This window comes from Primulina eburnea, chromosome 3 (genome assembly GCF_022965805.1).
Source record: "Primulina eburnea isolate SZY01 chromosome 3, ASM2296580v1, whole genome shotgun sequence".
NCBI classification, from domain to species: Eukaryota; Viridiplantae; Streptophyta; class Magnoliopsida; order Lamiales; family Gesneriaceae; genus Primulina; species Primulina eburnea.
Window position 1 is genome coordinate 7,994,563 of NC_133103.1, and position 23,976 is coordinate 8,018,538.

Genomic DNA, 23,976 nt, shown 5'->3' on the forward strand with positions numbered 1-23,976 from the left:
TTATAAATGTGTTTGATGAATGATTACAAAAATCAACAAACAAAGTGTCCGAATAACGACAACAAGTGGGGCCCGTTTGGTCCCGTACGTTATAGTATTATCCAATTTATATTTGTATTTAAATTTATATATATGATATCTTCAAATTTTAATTTTAATTAATGAAAAAAAATGAATGCTCATATAACTTTTTTATATTAAATATTTTATGCTCATGTTATATTAATAAATTTAATAAATTAAAATTTCAATTTGAGTTAACGTTCGAGTTTGAATTTAATTTTTATTGAATAAATTAGAGTTTGAATTAATAATTGAAAAAAATGATTTTCTCTCGATTTTGAATTAATCTATACATCTAGCTAGAGATCTTCGATTTTTTTTCCTTTCATGTTAGCATACTATTGAATTGTTTTTTCAATTACCTATTTATAAATATACATGTACTTATATGTTATGAAATATTATAATTCAAATAGAATATTCGTCTCACAAATTGATCAATGAGATCGTCTCCCAAGAGTTTTGTTGACGTGTAAAGCGTTGACAAGTTTGTTCTAGTTTTTATCAAATGACATAAATATTTTGATTTTGGCAATTATCCTAATTTATAGGAGATCAATTTTATAATTGAAATTTTCTAAATACAAACATTAGCTTAACTATTTTTTCTGGGCGCAATTTAGTCGTTCACATAATTTTATATAATATTATGTGGATGAGTTTATATTATTAAATTAATTTTAAGGATGTCATTTTAATATAATATTTCAAAAATAAATTTTCCTTGTTACTGCATTGGAAAATAAAATTAAATAAATATATATATTATTATTATTATATGGTGGTGGAGTTCGATATTGGATAAGCGTACTCGGATATCTCTTATTGCGTCACTCTGCCGCAAGTGAGACAACGATGTTGGGATAAAAGTTCAGTCAGATATCTCTTATTGATTCATTCCGCACACGCAAGTGAGACTAACGACAAAAAAATATATTCAACTAAGGAGTCCGTTGCAAAACTGTCCGTGCAATTTTTTATAAAAAAGACCTCGTATTAAAAAAAGATGATCCTACATGTGGGATGATGTACTTTTCCTATATAAAAAATCAAGTAAGGTTCATTTTTTATATTTTATAAACATTACACAGATCTATGTGAACCATGTAACCTAAGATGTTGGGATGACGTGGTTCTTGGACTAAAAGCAAATCAAATACTTCATAATTATCGAGCCGGGCTACTCCCCTGAACTTGATAACTAGAATAATAAAATATTGATTAAGTACATGCACTAAATTAACTAAACGTACTGTTTTGACAAAACAGAAGGACACGTTACTATATCTTTATAAACCTCGACTATTCAGTATATTTGTAAGTACAATATATATATATATATTTATTGTCGTTGAGGACCAACACTCATAAATAAGAAATGTATTAAAATTGAAAAAGCTCTCGAAAAAACTATTATTGCTTTATTAATCTTCAGCAACCATTCAAATAGCACAGAAAAAGATTCATCTTTTAACTGTTCTTGCACACACTCAGTTTTCAATCAGATCGTTAAAGGATTAATATTATGTGCTTTGTATTCTCACTTATCTTTTACACACGAGTATTGTTGTATTGTGAAAATCAAATGTAACTGTCAGAAGCTTGTTTCTGAACAGATCAAGTTGAAGAAAAGATTGCTATGAGTTTCAGCTTATTAGTGTTATTGAACTGAGCTGAAGTGAGTTTGTACAAGTTGTTTTACTGATCAAATATTCTAATGAAATCTTTTTGGAAATCGAAGAAGGAGAAACGTAGAAGCTTAGCGTTCGAACTGTTATAAACAACTTCTTCTCTCTTTTATATATTACCATTTACTTGTGTTGTTAATATTATCATCTGTGCTGATAAGTGGGCTGAATAAATTTGAGATGTTGCTTTTTTTTTTTATATATCATACTCGCTAAGTAATTTTGAGCAATTTTTACACTTAAAACACATTTCTAGTAGCTCTAATTATTCAATCTGATTGAAATATTTATTTGAGTTGTTAACACAGTTTAAACTTAACATTATTTGATATAGTTTACATAAAAGTTAATTTGTCCCTCTAAACTGTTATTTTCGATACTATATGTACCTAATCCATTAATTTTGATAAGTCAGCTTAGCCAATGATCACAATTCATATTATTTTATGGAAGTAATTCAAGAAAATTGTTTATTCTAATTGATTTTCAATTTATATATTTATGCAAATGAGATTAATATCAATTAACAACAATGAGGGATAAACATTAAATTTTTGAAAATTCGATTTAATATTACGCCACCTCCACCAACAATAATGATAGGAATAATAATGACAAACTATGGCAACTTCTTTTTGCACATTTCGTGCTGATCCCTTTCTGAATTTATAATTAAGTATGTATATTTCCAGTAATTACGAAAGCAATCATGTCAACAAACACTACCTTGGACGAACTGGACTGATTGTGAAACAACAACAAATGATAAAAACAAACTATGGAGCAGGTGTAAATACTAAGTTCGGTTAGCCTTATATGGATTCATAATGTATCATCGGTTTTTCAATGTTATATGTGATAATATGCCAAATCAAGAATTACTCAAAATATGGAGTGAGTCCCTCAGAAAATATAAATATGGGATATTTAGAAAAATAGACTGGGTCGTGTGAGAACCCGAATTTCCAGCAAAAGCATTTCAGTAAGCAATGCAAAATTCCAGCAGAAGCTAGCAATTCCAGCATCAAGCTAATATTTCAGAAGTTGATATTTTCCAACAGAGCAGACATGTAATTTCCAGCAAACAGAATCCAGCAGCAGAAGAGCGAGAAAGCAGCAACAGCAGACAGTTACTGATTCAGCTTGAACTTGTAACTGAAGCATTTAACACGAAATAAAGATTGTTAATGTCAGATTATGGCCTTTAATGAGGATGCTAACAGTCAGAATTTCATCTATAAATATCACTCTCAAACACCTGAATTGGTTTACCAATACCTTGAGTTATCACCTGAAATTAGAGCTAAGAGAATACATTTTCGAAGCTGTAAAATCCAGTAGCGAGGCAAGCAGATTTCAGTAGACTTCAACCGAAACTCTAGCAATTTACAGTAAGTGGGCTTATATGTAAATATCTTGAAATCGTTTGATAATTCTGTTTTAAAGTTCAGTTTCTGTATGTTTGATTTCTGATTTTGAAGCACTGAAACTCCCTAGTGAACTAATGGTAGGAATATATATTCTGAACATTTCTGAATTCTGATTCTGATTCTGGCCTCACCCCTTAGAGGAGAGAACATATAGGGAACTGATATCAGTTTAGCCATAAAATTCACTAACGTGCTCAGTGCTTACTAATTCTGAATTCTGAATAGTAATTTCTGAATTCTGATTACTGTTATGAAAACAAGAGTTCTCTGTATATTATCGTATTACTTTCTGTTGAAAACGATTTCGAAACTGGGAGTTATTCCCGCCCCCACTTACCGAGTGACAATCATATCACTCACCCACCAAACTCATCTCAGATAAAAACGAGGAAGAGTTGATAGAAGAAGAGGAGCAACGTCAGTTTTGGGGCTGGTGATGAAGACCGTTATCAGTTCTTATTTATGTTTATTGCGTTGCATTTGTCAAGACGATGTTGTAATTGGTTTTACATTTCCATTGTAAAACATTATTATTGAGTTGTATCAGACAATGAATATTCAGTATTATGAATAAAAGACTGGTTTTTCTGAAATTCTGTACTTCTGAGGCTTGTTGTTTTCGAATGTAAATTTGAGAGCAACGCCGGTGTCAACCAACCCCCGTCCCGGGGCGTGACAGGTCAGTCAACCATTTTTTGTTTGAAAAAAATTGACATCCTCAAGTGTTTTTGAAATACGGATATCGTTTTTTAAAAGCAATTGTTGACTAAGGTTAAATAACAAAATATCCCAATATAATATCCACATAATCCAATGGTTTTGAAACGAAGTCGTGTGTTATAATCACGGATAAATTAGTTTGATTTAATTAAGTAATAGAGAAATATTGGAAAGTCCATCATATAAGTAACATATATCCCGAAATTGCAAGAGACGTGAAAATTCATACGCACGCCATTGAGAGGTTTTCAATTTTGGTGAGAGGTATTGATTTTGGATAGGTCTTCAAGTTAAGAAACTTCCCGGATTACGAGGCTTCTAAATTTGAACATCTAATATTATTGACTTAATATTAGGTAGGGGATGATGGACTACCATGCAAGCAATTCATGTGAATTTTTCTAAGACTAATACTTGCACGACACCGTCATGAAATCGACATGTACAAACTGACACCGAGATTGGGGAATCCATTTATTTTCGAAGGTAACTAAAATTGCTACTAGAAGAATGTGATGCACCAGAAGATGCTTCACTTTATTTACTTAATCGACACACGTGAATTGTTAATAGGAGAGAATACAACGAAGAATATAGTGGAGCTATCTCCATAAAAGCTAGCATAATTTTCCATCGACCTCAAATACAAGAATCATACAAATATGAGATAAAAGGCTTGAAAATAGCATCAATCACTCGTTCATGTAGGCCTTTAGTATCTCTTCGGGAAAGGTGACGTCGTGTCCATAAGAAAGCAAATCACTATCACTGGCTGTATGCCATTTTGGATATGACTGAATGGAGATGGTTCTTCTTCAGCTTTCTTCTTCGATGATTGTTTCCCCTGCATAACCCAAGTCATTTGGTTGAACACATTTTTTATAAATGAAAGAAATGAGAGGTGGGCTTTCTTAACCCTGATCCGAGCTAAGAACGTAATCAGGTACTATATCCTAATGGTACCTAACTTGCACAATATTCAGGGAACAAGCGATTTTAGCTTGGCACGAAGTTACTGAAATATGATGACTTAAATGACTTGGGGGTGGTTAAATTTAAGCCAAAGCATATTCAAGCTGACAGATCTATATAATGACACTAACTGGTTTGAAACAAAAATTGGGTTACGACGGTCTACATGTTGGCGAAGAAAACAATATCGGTCGACCTCAGATAGTCAGATATTATGCAGTTTACTGAAATTACCAGTACTGATTGTGTAGCACAAATGAATCTGTTGGCACTCTTTTGCCATCATCATTCCGATTCCAATGGTAAAGTGCGTGTGTTTTGTTTCTTATCTCTAAGGTGGAGTGTCCGTAACTGGCTTCCCGAAAAGCAGAATAATCTGGCTGGGGATCTCTAAATCTGCAGAGGCATCAAATTCAATGAAGCATATAAAAAAAAGTAATACCGGTATTAAGTGAAGATTCTGAGGAGATCAAACCGCATAGGACGAACTACGAAAATCAATGTAACATGCTATGCTATACCTTAAAGCCAGGCCTTCCTGATTTCCTCCATCTCCAACAGTAATGTAAACAGGAGCCGATTTATCTGGAACAGGGTAGGAAGCTCCAGTCGATACATTGTATTGTATGTTTGAGATTCGGTACTGAAAGTAGACAAGCTCATCAGGTAACTCAACATAAACACAAGGTGAAATGATAATAACGCAGGGGAATGGGAACTTTTTACAAGGAGACAAAACGGTAATAAGAAATGGGCAAATGAAGAGCCTCAAAAATGAATCACACAAGGGTGAACGACCTTTCAGGTTTTACTAGGATAAGCAACAATGAGACTTAGTGTTAGACAGTTTGACAAAAATTATCTGCCCAAGTAAAATCCGATGTCAAAAACTTGTATGGATGGTCAGCTTTGCGTAGACACACTGAGTAAATGTTAAAAAGACAAAAAAGGTATAGTGTTATGAAGACAAACCGATCTTTCGTAGGCATGTACATGACCTGCAAAAACAACATCGACTTTATAGTGACAAAACCAGCTCTCAAAAACAACTCTCATGCTTTCTCCCTCCAAGAAATGAGCATCATTGCTATTGTAGATTGGAGCATGCATCAGGACAATAAGCCAAGGAGTCTTCTCCCTATCTACATGTTTCAACTCTTGAGCAAGCCACCTCCACTGAGGAGTATATTTAACTGAAATTAAGAAGAGACATAAAGTGAACAAATCATGTATAAAAATTAATAGCGGAAAAAAATCAATGCAGGAGAAGATTATCAGATGAAAATGACTAATAAACCAATAATACACTACCGCAAATGGATTTTTTCCCCAGTTTATTTAAGAATAACAGAAAGAAGAAGAAAGTTAGACTATTATCACAGTTTTCACGACAGTCAACTGTTGGAGTTCAATGTACTAAAGTTACATGAAAACCACCATCCCTTGCCATATGAGATAAATTCCATTCATTTAACTGTAATAAAGATAAATTGGAAGGATGAATATGAAAAAGGATAGGCTATAGTACATTGTAACATACAGTCCGTACTAATCCACAAGGCCGAAACATGAGGCAGGCTGGTAAATTCTTGTATGATAAATGAAACATGATATGTAACCTAACAGAGTGCATATTTGAAAGTTTTGACTGTATCAAGGCTTTCCTAACCAGAGAATTGTTACTCAACATAGGAGGGTTCACAAGTGCTTGCACTCAAGTATATAAGAAAAATAATATACGCTTATCAAGCTGAAACAAGAATCCAAACTTCCTTTAAACAGTATAGATAATTCTCTCTTACTAATAGAAATTAATACTATTTCATCTAAATGAAAGTAAGAAGACAACCACAACCGTGGAAATCAAAACTTACCAAATGGAGAGTAGCTAGACAGGACAATAATGTGAGCAGACGCCCGTCTCACAGCATACCAAAGTGGGCTACTGCTCTCACTAGCAACATAAGGTGTAGGGTATCTATGAACATAATTTCTAAATGGAGTTACTTCCCGCTGAAAAAAAAAAGGCATTAAGAGAAGATTTACGAATAGCATATGGAAGTTGTTATCATGTTGCCTATATTTGAGACTGTTGTGTCTGCAATATAAAATGAAAATAAATTATGAGAAGCTACAGACATAAAGGGGGTATGAGATAAATACGGGGAGATATAGAGACAGTTGGAGGAAACTAAATTATGTTTTCTCATAGTTCTCATAAGAGAATCAGAAAAATCATCTCAGTATTTCACAACTGAAGCAAAAAATCTGATTTAGAAAACAACCGATGACCATCAGTACAAGATGCCTACATCTTTGGTCAATAGGTAAAATCCAAACGAAGATAATTTTTTGACAACAAACTGTCTCTTCGGTAGTTTATACTAGTGGTAAGTAGTGTCAGACAACAGAATGTAGCACTAGAAAATTCTTATCTTCAGGCAATTAAAAATGAACATGCAAGCATTTTGCAATAGGAATATACGTTCAATAGAATCACAGCGGGAATGGAATAAAAAGGTTTAAATTAAGAAAATTAATAATAAGAAAACTAAAGTAAAAACATTCCCCACTCCCTCCCCCCGCAACTAAAAATCTTGGAAAAAACATTGCTATCTTTAATCTCTGCATTCTGCATATTATTACCAAATGTGGAAAGTACTCTATCTCGTGATTTCCAGCCGACCAGATCCATGGACGATAAGCTGCACTACGCTCAACAAAACGACCCCATGAATCCCAGCGGATACCAACATCATTATAATCGTATCTATCAGCATATGAAAGATCACCAACAAATAAGACAGCATGTGCATCAGTCTGCCAACAATGCTCAATTGTTGAAAGGGAATTATATGTTTGACCAAGATCACCTACAATAAATAAATAATTTGATTCATAAATAGGCATTTCATAAGGCAAGTAAACAGAAATCATTTCATTAAACAATTTATTCTGCTCACTCCATATTAAAAGTAAAATATAAGATAATGTGTGTGTGTGTGTGGGGCATAAAGATCAAGGTCAAATGCAAGAATATGCCGCCAACAACTACAGTTTTGAGAACGATAAATTGTAGCCTCCAAATTATTCCATGAAATTTGCAAATTTGCTTGCATGATTCTTGCCTCTAAGTCGGTCCTGCTTAACTAGGTCTCAACAGTTTGATTTGGTCAACATATGGGAATGTCACAAATGGATTTTTCATCATACAAAACAAGATGATCAAGCAGGCAAATGAATTTCCTAATAAACCATCACTCACCCAAATGCCATCCCAAACCACTCCATTCGTATTTCACGCCAAGGAATCCCTCATTTTCATCTGGGCTTGGTTTAGGAGGAAATAAAAATTTAAGAGGACCCATCACAGTTAAGATCAAATCTTTATCAACCTGTCCATTTAACCACTCCAACCCAATGCATCATTCTCAATAACAGAATGCTTTGAAATGAACAAAGTTCCTGACACATTAACTGGAGGAGATTTCATGAACTGAATATCAATCAAGTAACAATAATAATTTTGCAAGAACACCTTAAATTTGAGAATTGATTGGCAGCATAAAAGTCATCTGAAATATAATGAACACAAAAACTGAAGATGAATGTGTATTTTGAATGCATGAACCCACATTACGTTTTTTATAGCTTATGGAAAAGTTTTAAAAAGGGCACATTTCAAGGACATGCAATATATTCTCAGAGATGATAGAAGAGTGAGAATATCAGTATTTGGCCATTCACCCAACACACGCACCCCCCCCCCTCCCCCTCCTTTTTTCATTTCTCAGCAAGTAAAAAAATATAAGTTTCGTCAAGTCTTACATCTCAAAAACTGGGATCACATAAGTACTTTATTAACCATTAATTTTTATATATTTTGGATCCCATACGCTCATTTCAAACTCATTAAAATTCCTTATAAGTCTAGAAGACCTTAATGTCTAAATCATATTCCTTTGAAACTAATATATTTCATTCAAAATATCAAGAGCGTCAGATTTCATTCCGGGAAGTTTCTCAGGAGAGATGATATATGGTAATATGGAGGAAGTTAGAGTATTTTTGTCCAATCAAGTCTACGCCTGTCACTGTCACAGAAATGATAGAAAGCCATAATACAACAGATAGATGCGATAACTCACTGTTTACTTTCTTACGTTCAAGATAAAGCACAATTTGTTCACCATTGAACATGAAACTAACTTTAAGTAAACTGGAAGTTGATTTTAATTCGTGCAGAGCACATTGTAATAGACTGTTATAAACACGAAGCAGAACTTCAACATAAACCTTTACACATCTGCAGTTTAATCTATTCTCACTTGTACACTTAATAGAGATTTTTCACAAACTCTAGGCCATTCTCAAAGTGTACAGTGTATCCTGGACAGTTCAGGTTTTATTTGCTTCCCATAGCTGTTTAGAATAAATAGGTTGGGGAACATATTGACCTTGTCTGTGAAAGACAGTTTCATCAAATAGTGAACAGGTTTTTCAAGGTACATAATCCTATTTCTGACCCCAAAGGTTGGACGCAGCACGTGACTCAGAAAATCTTATCAAAGATCTTGGAAAAAGAATAATTTATTTCCTTAGCCGGTATATTGCCTATCCCTTATCTCCCAAGAATGGCGTTTGCTAATATGGATATTCAACATAAAAAAAAACTGACCAATAATTCCAAATTTGTAAGAAGCATCTGGATCAATTTCTGGAGGTGTTTGGAACCAAAACCTTCTGGAAGAATCACCACTCCCAATCTCATAGTGATACTTTGTAGAGTACTGGAAAAATTAGCGATCATATCAAATGAGAAAAGAGAACCTGTTGTGCAATAGATTAATATATGAGTACTTTGGGGCATCTGATATCTGCTGAAATCACCAAATTTAGGAAGGAGATGTATCTTCTGATTCAAACATATACATGCCTACCGTGTCTTACAGAAGAGAAGAAAGAGCTTCTTATTTTATTTTACAGAATCTAGGTGTCAACATGTCGCTGTAGCTGTACATAACAAAATTGAGTTCAATGGTACCTGAAGACCATCAACTAGACACTGATGAATATAACCAGATTTGTAATTATAAAAGGTATAGTTTTGAACTGTTCCATCTGCTGTGAAATCATATTTTCCCTCTGATAATCCATATTGAACTGTGTTGGATCCTGGTTCATCAGCTGTCACCCATGAGATTATGACAGCCTTTCCATCATAATCACCTTGTGTAATGTGCACCTGAAAATAAAAATCAAAACATGTTAAATACCACTAAAACATTAGGAAACCACTTAAGTAATTCAAAAAAGAAGAATGAAACTGAAGAATTATGTCTAGTCCAATATCGCCAAGCACATATGTACAGCAATCTTCACCAAATGACTAGAAGAAAACCATAAATTGCATGGAAACACACTTAAATCTTAAGCATCATATAAGGACACTCTAATACTTTAGAGAAAGTATTTTACATTCAATTGATCAATATTTCATCACTATCCTGTTGTAGCCCTGAAGTACAGGTTAATTCTGAGTAACCAAAAAAAAGAAACCATAATGTCCTTAAATCTTTTAATAAATATTGTTTCTCTCAGCAGTCAACACAAATATGCCCTTTGTCAAATGGGACCATGTGAATCATCTAGAACACGCAGGCTTACTTGCTGTGGAGCATTGTAACCTCTAGGCACAGCAAAAACTTCATTGTCCAAAGGAATATCAACTGATGGCCACTCATTACGAACAAAGGCACTAGTCACACCAGCACTTGCATGATTTATGCAGCTGTACATAAAAAAAGTCGAAAGCAGAAGAGGCACCACCATCGAGCCCATTCCTTACTTTTGTACTTAGTCGTGATTATACATCTACCACATCCACAAGAAAATACTAGAATCATTACCAGGAAAAACCAACTTGAGATTGAAAAAAAAATTAATCATATGAGAATAATGAAAAAGAAATCCGAAAATTCATAATTTATTCTGTAATCAGGGGTCACGGGCCCAACAGAAATCCTCGAATAGATGATACTAAAACCATGCTGCCAGAATATTTACGAGTAAGCCATAATCTTGTGATAAACACCTAAACCCCGCTCTTATTCCTGCTTTAAAGCCTTTTTCCTCAACATTTGCACACAGAAAGACATTTAGCCCCCAAAAAGACAGCTACCATCAATTTATCAAAGAACAAAAGGAATTTCCAAATATACATGGAATCAATAGTCTATAGTGACAAACTAAAGAACAATCCTCCATTTCTCAGGTAAGTCACCGATCAGTTTCATAAAAATGAATTTCTTTTAACATAAGCATTTCTTTCACCCGAGAAAAAGTTTACTGGATTGCATGCTCGAGCTTCGTACATTAAATTCACAAATGCGATTGATATTACCCTCACAGATGCAATTCTGATTAATTTTTACATCGAGCCAACACAATAAAATTTATGGATTACCTAAAACATTCGAAGCAAAGGCTGATGATCTAGCTTCCAATCAAAGTCAGAAGTGATGATGATTATTTATCCGCGTGTACGCAGGTTAGCTGGGAGACATCCCTTGCTCATTAATTCTGACACGTGTTCGATTCTCATTACTTGAAAATACGGCCAACGGATGATGTTGACAAAAATTAAGCCAAATATAATAAATTATTTGCCCATATCTATGCTTGAGCAATCATGACGTTAATAATTCAGAAATTAGTTTTAATTTTTAATATTTTTGAAAAATAATATTAATTTTTATATATGCCATGTTTTTAATATTTAGTCTTATTGGACTATGAGCTTTTAATTTAACTAAGAAATTAGTTCTCATTCTTGCTCATTTGCGAAAAATTCTTTAAAAAAAAAAAAATATTTTGAATAATCTTTCGATTACTGGCAGAATGCCAGATTCAACCAATTTTAAATCGGTTTTTGTCATGTTAGGTTTTCAGAAACAAATCGGTCCGGTCAGTTTTAAAAAAATTCGAGTTTGGTTGATTCGGTTTAAAACATTCGGTTTGGTTCGGTTCGGTCAGTGACTCTCACACCTACTTGTAGGTCATCTTAAATCAATGTTTCAAATTTATGATGAATGACCAAATTCGAGACTCAATTAGAACAAAATCGTCTCAAAAAAAGAAATGATAAATGATTGGGTCAAAGCACTTGGGCTATTGGACTTTATATTTATGGCCCAAATTCACTATCATCCATTTGGGTCCATGGTTTTGGGCCATAAACCCCCTAGTTCCAAATCTTGTCTTCCACCTCCTCCAAGCCGACGCAGCTTCTGGCCTCGTCCCTTTCTTCGTTCTTTCCAAATCGTTTCAGCCCTAATCGGAAGTACTAATGAATCCTTGATTGAAAATGAAGACGAAGGAAAGGTGAAATTTTTACATGTGAAAGTGAGTTATTTAGTGTTGCTTGCATACAATTATTTCCGTTCCAGATTTTTTATTTGGTTGAATTTTTTTATTACGTGAATTGACTGAGTTTTTGTTTGAGCTGAATTGACTACAATTGTCTGATGTGTCAGAATTTTTCTCATAAATTAATGTTTCAACACATTTAAAACATGAAGAATAACATGCAGAAGTCAATCGAATGTTAGTTTCGGCCGTTGAAAATTTACAAGTTCTTTGTTTTTTCTTCGATTGAAATCTTTTAAGCACTTAACACTCTCTGGTGTATTTTATTCGTATGAGGTGTGTGTTTAGGGCCTCAAGCATCGCTATTTATAGACGTATCTCGGAGCCCTGTTGTCAAAAAAAGTGGCGCGAGCACCGTCTCAATTTTCTAAAGTTGAGGGAGATTACGCATATTTTGTCATTTTCTTACATAACGTACTTTATCATACTGAAATTCTGCATTATAGTGAGAGTGTCGGTCGATGTAGTCTTTCGTAGTTTTTTCTTGACATGATTTCACGTCGTGAAGACAAAATAATCCTCGTGGGATATCGCTTGCTGTAAGAATTCCTTGAGTAAATGGATGGTATAATGAATACATGTTATTCAATGTGAGCAGCAGAGTGATTCTGGAGCATTAATAAGTGTAATTGAGAAATTGGTGGAAATCAAACCCGTGTATCTCTTGTATGTTTATGAGGGACTGCAAAAGGGGGAGTAAACAAATGAATATAATTGCCTTAAGTTACAGTAAAAAAGACCAATGAGATCTTCCGGTGTGTTATACTGAACTCGAAATTGAGAAACGGGTATCAAGAAACAGGGTAAGCTTTGCTGTTTAATTGTATCTTGTGGCATTCTTAATCTTATGACACTGTTTTATTTTATTTGCAGTTAAATTTGTTCTGAGCTAAATACAGAATATTTGCTGTTTCAAATGTCTAAAGGTTTGCACATGTTAGCTACTTTTGTGGCTGTGGTTCTTGGTGGATCGTTTGCTGTTGGTTTTGTGACCTCTTCCGTTTCTGAACAGAAACCACCTTGCATAGAAAGGTTGAAACTGCTGGATTGGAGAGATACTACAACTACCTTTAGAACTGCCTTTAGAAGGACTTTCGTTCTATATTCTAATGGGCATCAAAATCGCTGAGGTTTTTGATATGCCACTCTTCCCATCATATCAAATTCTGAGTTTTTTGTTATGTTTTTTTGCTGCTGCTTCACAATTGTGATATATTTTAGCTTCAACAAAAATAATTTCTTTCCAAGCTGTATTGTCGTGCAGGTTTGCTTTTGCAGAGGGAATATGGAAGGCTTTGTGGGAGTTGTAAAGGAGTGGGATTATACACTTGCAAGCTTTGCAAAAGCAATGTTACAATAAAATGGTCTCCTCTCTATGATCCTTTGGTTATAAATCCATGTGTTTGCCCAACTTGTGATGGATTCAAGTGAGTGGTTTCCGATTCAAGAGTATTCATCTTGATCAAATATGCGAGACGATGAGAGTGCAGTAACTGTTTTTCTCCGTTTCTTGTTATCGTAGGGTTCATGAGCGTTGTCTCGGCTGCAAGGGAGGTGGCATGCAAGGCTAGGTAGGACATCGATATTGTTTTTCAAACCTTTCTGTTTATAGGATGCAAGGGATCTGAAATCTGCTCGTATACATTACTACTAAATCATCATGTTCCAAACATTAATTTGTTTTTGAACTACATTATATTGTTATGTAAAATAATATCTGTGTAGTTTTTTTTTAGAGAAATATCACAGTAGTTTTCAGAAATGAAAAAAGTTAAAATATTTATTTTCTTAGATGACTCGAAAGATAGTTATTATTTTTACTAGTATTTAACCCGTGCGATGCACGTGATAATATTATTAAAAATTAGTGAAAAATGAATAGATATTTAAATTTTAAAAAATAATACAATTATAAAAAATAAAAATAAAAACTATTTTTTCACTAATTTTAAAAAGTTTCTTATATACAACGCATGTCGATTATTTTTTTTGGATAATAATCACTATCATATATCAAAATTTTAGACCGTGTTAGCTTAAGGCAATAACATGATGTTCATCGTGTTTAGTGTATTGATGTCGGTCATCAACTTTAATACATATTTAATTATTTACTTTTTGAGAAGTTATATATTATTATTTTTTAACATGTGATAAGAAAATATTTTTAAATCACATTCAATAAAATTAATAAAAATTATTTCTGAAAAATTTAGTAATTTCGTCTAAATCCACATTCACAAACAATTTGTGACATGACGCGTGTTTGACACATTTGAATGATAACAATAATTTTTTCATCAATATCTTTATCCAAATGGGTAGTGATTTAATTTACAAAATCTCTTCGTAATATACACAACAGCCTATTACTCCGAAAGAAAAATGAAACATTTGATCATAAGTAGATTATGTATAAATCAGAAAAGTTATTTTATTAACATTTACTATGTGTATTCCAAAATAATGTCAACAAATTTTAAAAGGTGTCTTCTAATAAGATGTTTGTTTTCTTTAGAATTGATTTAATCATTTCCATTACGGGACATTATACTATCATGTGTCCGTGAACTTTGTAATATAAAAGAAAAGAGAGTCTCATGTGAGACCGTCTCACGGGTCATAATCCGTGAGACGGGTCAACCCTACCCATTTTCACAATACAAAATAGTACTTTTAGCATAAAAAGTAATATTTTAATGGGTGATCCAAATAAGAGATCCGTCTCACAAATATTACCCGTGAGACCGTCTCACACAAGTTTTTGCCAAAAGAAAATTATCAAATCAGTAATAAATAATAATTAAAATTTTGTATAAATAGAAGAATAATATTTTTTATTTCTTGATCATGAAAGATAGATTTCAAACTTAATGTCTCGTTGTTTCCATATATATGTATTTCATAACAACGAACAAATCTAAATTTAAACGAACATTACATCTTGAAAGGATTCAACTTATATATGGTGCTGAAAAGAAGAGCCATTTCAGAATTCAATTTTGGAATAGATAAATTTAATAAGATAAATTTTAATAAAATTGGTTTTTAATATAATATGCAATATTGCATTATTTATAATTTAAAATTCAAATAAGACATTTCAAGGGACAAAAACTATACATTGGACGCTTTTGACAGAATTACAACATACATTAACTCTTTCAAATTATGGAAATCCCGAATTGCATGCATTGAGTGTCAAATATTTCTGATTATTGAGGGTAATATACATGTGTATCGAAAGTAATTTAATGTCTATTCGAAATTCTTTTGAATCTATCTCTTTTAATTTTCTTGTGCTATCTTATTTGAATTTTTAAGAAGACAAATCAAGATATACAATATACATATGATTTTGGAAGAAAACTACAATGCAATAATTCTTTAAAATTAAGGTAATTTCGAAATAATATGTATTTGGGATAAAAAATTTATGATTATTAGATAGTACATTAATGTCCATTGGAATATTTTGTTGTAATGATAATTTTTAACACTCAACCAATTTTATTTTTAGAAAATTTAAATAAACTAATTAAATATAGTATTTCTTTTTTAGTAAGTATTTTGAGAAATAAATTACTTAAAATAGTAAATTTATTTTTGGATGATTTACTTATACTGAACATTACAATCATTTTTATTTTAAACTTATTTATATAGTTTTTACTTAAACCGATTGATATAATTAATGTAAAAAATTTTAATATAGTCTAGTTTTAATTTGAATAAAAAAATAAAAAAATATTTAATACATAAATTACATTTGAATTAATATAAAAATTAATTAAATTCAAAATTGAATTAAATGAATTGATATAATCAATGCAAATAATAATTGAAGTGATCATTTATTGCAGTGCACATATTTCAATATTGATGATAAATCTTTCCTTTTATAGAAATGAGATTTTGGCGGGAAATTACTATTTTTAGCAAAAACTCTGCTTTTATATATATAGATAGATTTTACAATCGCGGTACCGGGTACAGTATCAAAATCGACATGCACGGCAGGAGTAAGTTCGTAAATTTAAACATATAATTTTAAAAAAATGGGTGCTCGTTCAAATCAATACGTATACATGCAAATGCATTTTCTTACACATGCATTTATTCAATTAAAGACCGGCACACAAAAAAACCTGCGATTCCCATTTTCTCTACCCCTCCCAACGAACCATGCCTTCTTACCAATTTTTTCAACTCCGGCATCCTCCACCGTCGTTACTCTCTCTTGAAGCTCCGGATAATGGCCACAACCCACCAATCCCGGCAACCGGTGTCCTCTATATACAACCGACTCCGGTTGGAATTGATTCAAAAAGACATCAAGAATCGAAATGGAATACCAGTCTCTTCGGATGTCATGGTGACCTGAAAATTTGTAAGCCACTATCAAGAATTTATGGATGATTATTCATCTCATTTAGGCTTTTCCAATCCTTCCTTTTTTTTTGGTTCCCTTAAATTTCTTTTTGTACGTACGAGGTTGCAAAACGTTGTTCTGTCCATGCATCACGGCTTCTGAGATCGTGGAGATCATAACCGAGGGAACTACGTGTAAGAAACAAACAGATGATATATAGAAATTTATATACATGCATATATATATATATATATATATATATATATATATATATATATATATATATATATATATTTTATAAAAGACACAATTTTGAATTTTTTTAGGCATGACACTTCCATTTTGTTTTCTAATAATTGCCAGTGTATATGTTGCAATATTCAAAATGCAGCTACAAGGGAAGCATTGGTAATTCTTGGATTGTTCTCGGTGACATATTGCATGTGGGCATACACATGCTTCAATCGTACCATAATCAGAACAAGATTCAACATTAAGGGAAGCCCTTGGATCGATTGTCTTGCTCATGGATTCTGCTTGCCTTGCGCTCTATGTCAAGAGTATCGAGAGCTGGATCATCGGGGATTCGATCCTAGTCTTGGTAAACTCTCGATCCAGTTGTATTTTTATTCATAGTATAGTCGAATGACGAGAGCGAAATAAATAATATACACATATATATATTATATTGCATGAGCATACAAAATTAATTTTATATGAAATTATAGTAATGAATTTGTTCTCGACACAGCTAGAAGATGTAACTTTATGGGTTATTAAATATTTCTAATTAGTTTGTTTGTGAAATGGAGCAAGGATGGTTTGAAAATGTTGAGAGACAAAAGAATGCAGTCGCCATTTACCAAATCACACCACCACAGCCTGCATCAATGACAAGATCATAGAAGTTCAAGGAGTTAAAAGGTGTGCTAGGAGGATTCTTAATGATTTTCGATTTTTAATTTTTTGACGACGTTGTTTTAGAACGCAAATAATCAATCCAACTCAAACATAAATTCATAATAATAAATAAATAAATAAACTATAAAATTGGAACTAGTCACAAGATTATTTGAAATAAATTCACGACTAACATGTCTGATTGTGTGGCTAGATAAACGGGATGGAAGGCACGCAGAAAGGCCTCCACAGCTTGCGTTGCAGTTGGAGATAAATGGGGAAGGATTAGCAACACGATGATCAAGAAACAGCAAGAAAAAATTTTGAGGAATCGCATAACTTAATTATATATTTCTTTTTGTACGTATATAGAGAGAAACAAGCTAAGTTTTGGGCAGATATACAAATACATAATTTATATGTAACATAATATATATATAATAAATTTATAAGAATGAGCACAACATTATTTAATGTCATTGTCAATAATCCAATGTCCAATGGGATTGATCGATTCATTATAGTTTTAAAAAAACATGCATCACTCGACAAGAATACTAAATATGATATTCATAGTAATAGTTTGTAGTAATGTTGATTGGACTTATTATTGACCAAGTGTTACTCATTGATATTTAATAGTCTTGATAGGAATTTGGGTTTCTTTTGTGCCATTTAATTAAGAGTATGTTTCTTGTGAGACAGTCTCACAAATCTTTATCTGTGAGACGGGTCGGGCTTACCGATATTCACAATCAAAAGTAATACTCTTAGCATAAAAAATAATACTTGTTGATTGATGACTCAAATAAGAGATTTGTCTCACAAAATACATCTCGTAAGACCGTCTCATACAAGTTTTTACCCTTAATTAATATCGATCATTTTTGGGATTATTTAATGAGTTATATATGTTTTATTTTTGTTAATAATTCAATTCTACGGAATCCTCTCACTAAATAGAGTGTCTTTGCTTTAGGGGTTTCCTCCTTGGTTAAATCGAAAAATCCTATCAGCCTGTATATGAGCTAGAATGGTGTATTGTCTGGGTTTGTTGATCAGCTCATTTCGGTTGCTTTTTAATCTGTTTTATGTCTTAATTTTAATGTCAGTAAGGTCATCTCCAACTCACTGCACTACACTGATACGTGTTATGTAAATATTATCAACATTTCTACACTACAATAGAATATTCTGATAATATTGTTCTTTATTCAACATTAATATTTTTAATTTCTAATAATTATTTATAGTTTGATAACATGATAATAATTAAATCTTATAATTTATTTATTAAAATTTGAATTCGTTATTTTATAATTTTTTATTTTTAATAAAAATATTGGAAGGGAAAAAATATTTGCATTTGATATTAAATAAAAAATACAACACAAACACAAAATTTGATCCAATATGCTTGAGTATACTAAAATTCAACAAAAAAAAATTTTGCAAAAAAGACTTGAAATTGAACGTCGAGATGAGAACAACTTTGAATCTATTTTTTAGAAATTGGAGTATCGGGATCTGGTTTACCTTACTACTAAATATCTATTTATTTTCATAATTTTGTTGTTTATTAGTTGTTGTTTTGTTATATTTTTTTATTTGTCATTAGTAATTTGTACATATTTTAATTCACGAGTAATTTAATTTGTTTATTTGTTAAATTTATAATTTTTATAGTTAATTGATTTCAATTCAAAGTATTAAAATGGTTATAATTTACTAATAAATTAATTTAATATTTATTTATAATAATAAAAAACATTATAACATTTATTATTTAATTAAAATATAAAATAATAAAATATAACAAAACTATTTAAAATAAAAATGAATGATGCGCCACGTGTGGAGCCATTTCTATAGTTGCTCCAATAGCGGATTTTTTGCTTTTTTGATCTTTTTTTTTGTTGGAATTTCGTTTAACACAAAATTTTATTTCGGTTCGATTTATTAGAATTTTTCATTAAAAAATTGGTTTACACTTGAAAAAATCGTTTTGTTTTCGGTTTTTAATGTTTCAGCTCGGCCGGTTTATTTTTAACCAATGCTCATGCTTAAATATAAATAGTAAAGATATATAATACAGAAGTATCGTTATTATTATATAGCATATTTCCGTGGGTGAGGTCGTGTACCCACGCGCGTACCATTTTTGAAATGTATACGAGTAACTCCTCACATTAATTTCATAATGTTTTTTAAGCACATTTTATTTTTGTTATGTAAAAGAATGTCACGTAGAAATTTTTACTATTATTTCATAGAAAAAACATCACATATCGTTTTTTTAAGTGCATTTTATTTTTGTTATGTAAAGTAATGTATATTCCAATGTCAGATCGTCTGTTTTTATATGAAGGTAGATCGTAACAAACGAATCAGATGTAATTTCATCGCTCTGATTGAAGAATGTATTTCACATAACCATTTGTGTATTTGGATTGAAGTTTTCATCATTTATGTTAATGTTCATGTATACATGAACAAAAGAAATTAACTGATTGCAGACCAATCAAATTTTGATTGGTAAAATTGGTAGATTGTTATAAATATAATTTATTGGAATTTTGACATATATATATATATATGGTAAATCCGAAGAATGGTAAACCTAACCAAATTTGAACCGATGCAAATTTTGAGCCAAGAATTGCTACATTATTATTATACGTAGCATTTATTACTGTCGATTTCTTTTTTAGCATAAATTTGAAGACATTAAATTTCTGATTTTTGTACACGAAGCAAATTTAGAATCAATTATATTATGCCGTTATTATTATTATTATTATATTATCATTTATTGAAATTTTGATATATATGAATGGTATAGGAATGATAAACCAAACATAATATGAGGCAAGAATTACTCTATTATTATTATTATTATTATTATTATTATTATTATTATTATTATCTATAGCATTAATTAATATATATTTGTTTTTAGCATAAATTTTTTTGGCGGTACATTATTAGTTTCATTACTATCTATTTCCTTTTTAGCATAAAATTTTGAAGCAAATTTAGAGACATTATCTTGGTACATTATTATATATACATAATTAAATATAATTTATTTTCTTTCTAGCATAGATTGTTATATTATTATTATATAAGTTGATATTTACACCCTATTTTTTGTTATTTGTACTTCATTTGTGAATAAATTTGACACGTATTTTACACATTAAATAAAGTATAGATAACACAAAATAAATCGTAAATATCAATTTCCTACTATTATATATACAATTAATTGGAATTTTGATATATCTATACTATTTATACTACTGAGTGAGTATCATGTGAGACCGTCTCATGGATCATAATATGTGAGACGGGTCAACCCTACTTATATTCACAATAAAAAGTAATACTCTTAACATAAAAAGTAATATTTTTTCATGGGTGACCCAAATAAGAGATCTGTATCACAAATATGACCTGTGAGACCGTCTTACACAAATTTTTGCATATACTATATTATTTGAGACATTTAAAATAACTAATTTTTGATATATATATATATATATATATATATATATATATATATATATATATATATATATATATATATATATATATATATATTCAACCCGGAAAATGACAAACATCAGCTTTTCGATTTTTTTTATTCTCATTGATATTATCAATGACACGAAACATGAAAAACAAAAATTAATTATTCAAAATCTTTCTCCCCACGTGACAGAAATTTCTCGTGACGAAAACCATATTCGTATGCACGACTGTCTCGCCGTCGCCATGCCTTTGTACGGACTACGGCCGACCCACCCCCTCACTAGCTGCAGTTGGGTAGATTTGGAGACTGGGCATGGTTTTAGAGCGGAAAGTCGTGATCTTGAAGAACCGAAACCCGCCTCAAAATCTCTTGAACGTGGAAATTATTTGGGAGAGGAGCAATTATTGAGGTGGGGTACGGGGATGGGGAGTAGATTGGGCGAGATGGTGGAAGAAGGTTGAGTTGGGCTTAAATTGGGGGGGCGAAAATGATAGTTTGTTGATAGAAATGGTGGCGCCTGAGTTTGGTGAGCAGGAGATTTGGAAAGAAGATTGGCCGCAGCCGGTGGAGAATGAGAACGAAAATAGCAGTGCAGAGGTGAAAGGTGGGCACAAGGTATGGGTTTTGGGGGGTGGAGAATGTAAGAAATGCCACAACAGATATGAAAATAGTGGGTTGGTGGCGGCGGAATTGAGACGACAGTCAGCGTATTCGGAATGCAATCTTAATAAAAATCTTATTAAATGAGGTAAATACACGCTAAAAGGTGTGTTGGGTATCATATATATACACACACATTCTCTACCATTGAATCTATGATTTTCATTTCGTTAATTGATCCATAGATTCATTCATTGACTGAGATCCTGGAAACATCCAATCATTCCAGTGGAAATGATTTCGATTTCCTCACTCAACCCTACAGCAGCAGCCGCCGCCGCCAATTCCGCCGCCCTGCCCTCCCTTCAACCTCTTAGCCGCCAACAGCTACTGTTCTTGTCGCCTCCGCAGCACCACCATTGTCGCCGCTGCCTTACAGTCCGAGCAATCGATGCTGCCCAGCCGTACGATTACGAAGCCCAACTCAACCCCCGCTTCACCCAGTCCACGAATCTCAAAATCGCCATAGTTGGGTTCGGCAACTTCGGCCAATTCCTGGCGAAGACGTTCATTCTGCAGGGGCACACGGTCTACGCCTATTCTCGATCCAGTTACTTCTCGATCGCGCAATCAATGGGCGTAGTTTACTTCTCCGATGTGCACGACCTCTGCGAGAATCACCCTGATGTGATTCTCATGTGCACTTCCATACTTTCGACGGAGCAAGTGCTCAAATCGTTGCCCTTGCAGCGGCTTCGAAGGAATACTCTGTTTGTAGATGTTTTGTCTGTGAAAGAATTTCCAAAGAACATTTTCCTCCAGGTTCTTCCCACCCACTTCGATATACTCTGCACACACCCCATGTTTGGCCCCGAAAGTGGGAAATACAGCTGGAAGGATCTGCCGTTTGTGTTTGATAAAGTGAGAATTGGTGATGAAGATTCTAGATCAAGGAGGGTTGACAGTTTCTTGGATATTTTCAAGAAAGAAGGGTGTAGAATGGAGGAGATGTCGTGCTCGGAGCACGATAAGTATGCCGCGGGATCGCAATTTATTACTCATACAGTGGGGAGAATTCTTGGAAAGCTGGACCTGGAAGATACTCCAATTAACACTAGAGGCTATGAAACCTTGTTGGATTTGGTGGGAAATACTTCTAGTGATAGTTTTGATCTGTACTATGGGCTGTTTATGTATAACGAGAATGCAATGGAACAGATAGAGAGACTGGATTTGGCGTTTGAGGCATTGAAGAAGGAGTTGTTCGGGCACATACATGAAGTCCTGAGGAAGCAGTTGTTTGGGAAATCCGAGGAGGGAGGTGCTCAGAAACCGATGATGGCGAAACTGCTCAAGAATTATGGGACTTCGTCGTTGCCATCTGCATCAGAGAGTGTAAGCAGCGACGGCGGCGGCAACAGCCGTTAGGATGGCGATTCTGTGCCGGTGCTACGTTTGCCTGCTATTTTCAACGTAGTTTCTGGAGTGAAAGCGATTCCTAAGTTGATGTGATGGAGTTTTTGAATGGTTTTTTAATATATTATGACTAATGCATAATTCTCCTATTTTGATGTCAATAATGATACTTGGAATCTCTTGTTTATGTTACTGTCTTATAAACGAATGAGGCTCTCATTGGGGATTGGATTTGAATGAATAAATATTTTATAGAAAAATTTATGCCAACTAGTTGCTTCAAAGTTTCTTACCATTCCTGTGCTCTCTTTAGTTTTATCGATAAGGTCTAAATGGCATCGTGGTAAAATATAATAATGTTCCCAAGCCTCATGGCCTTAGTCATGGTTATTAAGGCATACTTGTTACTTGTTGATCTATGTAAACGTGGCTTTAATAATAATTTTTTATTATTACAATGGAATCCACATTTGTTTTTTTTTTTTTTTTTTTTTATATGTAATGAGTAAACTTTCGAAATAACGCAATAATCTATAAACTATGTTAGTTATATAAATCGCACTAAACAAATGTTGTGCAAAAGGCTCGTCTGAGAAAGTGTTACAAGGAAAATCGATAACTCTTAATCAATATCATGAAACTTTATTTACGCTTTTTGCTTCATCACAATGTTATCTTGTAATAATAATAATAATATTAACAAATTTGCAATTTTGATCATCTATGATCAATTCTTTGTTATGTTGGCCCCTACTTTATCCATCAATCATATTTTGTTAACTTTGTTTGCTTGTTTTTTAATCTTAATATTTTTTTGCACAATATTAATGTGTGGTGCTGCGTAGCAGTTAG

The 23,976-nt window shown here is 32.6% G+C and overlaps 3 protein-coding genes and 1 long non-coding RNA gene across 5 annotated transcripts; 3 read left to right on the top strand and 1 right to left on the bottom strand.

The window, feature by feature from the left end:
• Positions 1 to 4,558: 4,558 nt before the first annotated feature.
• LOC140825956 (bifunctional purple acid phosphatase 26-like) lies at positions 4,559 to 11,490 on the bottom strand. Its single transcript, XM_073188019.1, has 10 exons — positions 11,340 to 11,490; positions 10,541 to 10,747; positions 9,918 to 10,118; positions 9,552 to 9,663; positions 7,520 to 7,746; positions 6,748 to 6,886; positions 5,846 to 6,066; positions 5,395 to 5,516; positions 5,108 to 5,269; positions 4,559 to 4,745 (listed from the first exon to the last, which is right to left on the bottom strand). Exons 2-10 carry the CDS (start codon positions 10,712 to 10,714, stop codon positions 4,667 to 4,669), a joined length of 1,437 nt encoding a protein of 478 aa, XP_073044120.1. The 5' UTR covers positions 10,715 to 10,747; positions 11,340 to 11,490; the 3' UTR covers positions 4,559 to 4,666.
• Positions 11,491 to 12,098: 608 nt separating this feature from the next.
• Positions 12,099 to 14,056, top strand: LOC140825957 (uncharacterized). Of its 2 annotated transcripts, none has more exons than XR_012116758.1 (3): positions 12,099 to 12,277; positions 13,175 to 13,431; positions 13,566 to 14,056. It is a non-coding gene; the product is annotated as an uncharacterized lncRNA (long non-coding RNA). The 2 variants fall into 2 exon arrangements; XR_012116757.1 differs by having other exon boundaries at positions 13,175 to 13,728; positions 13,824 to 14,052.
• A 2,349-nt stretch (positions 14,057 to 16,405) lies between these two features.
• On the top strand, positions 16,406 to 17,987 carry LOC140828156 (protein PLANT CADMIUM RESISTANCE 2-like). Its single transcript, XM_073191142.1, has 5 exons — positions 16,406 to 16,691; positions 16,796 to 16,867; positions 17,065 to 17,274; positions 17,490 to 17,599; positions 17,804 to 17,987. The coding sequence occupies exons 1-4, from the start codon at positions 16,487 to 16,489 to the stop codon at positions 17,576 to 17,578; spliced, it is 576 nt and encodes a 191-aa protein (XP_073047243.1). The 5' UTR covers positions 16,406 to 16,486; the 3' UTR covers positions 17,579 to 17,599; positions 17,804 to 17,987.
• Positions 17,988 to 21,275: 3,288 nt separating this feature from the next.
• On the top strand, positions 21,276 to 23,378 carry LOC140825958 (arogenate dehydrogenase 2, chloroplastic-like). Its single transcript, XM_073188020.1, has 2 exons — positions 21,276 to 21,856; positions 21,954 to 23,378. Exon 2 carries the CDS (start codon positions 22,003 to 22,005, stop codon positions 23,134 to 23,136), a length of 1,134 nt encoding a protein of 377 aa, XP_073044121.1. The 5' UTR covers positions 21,276 to 21,856; positions 21,954 to 22,002; the 3' UTR covers positions 23,137 to 23,378.
• Positions 23,379 to 23,976: the final 598 nt, after the last annotated feature.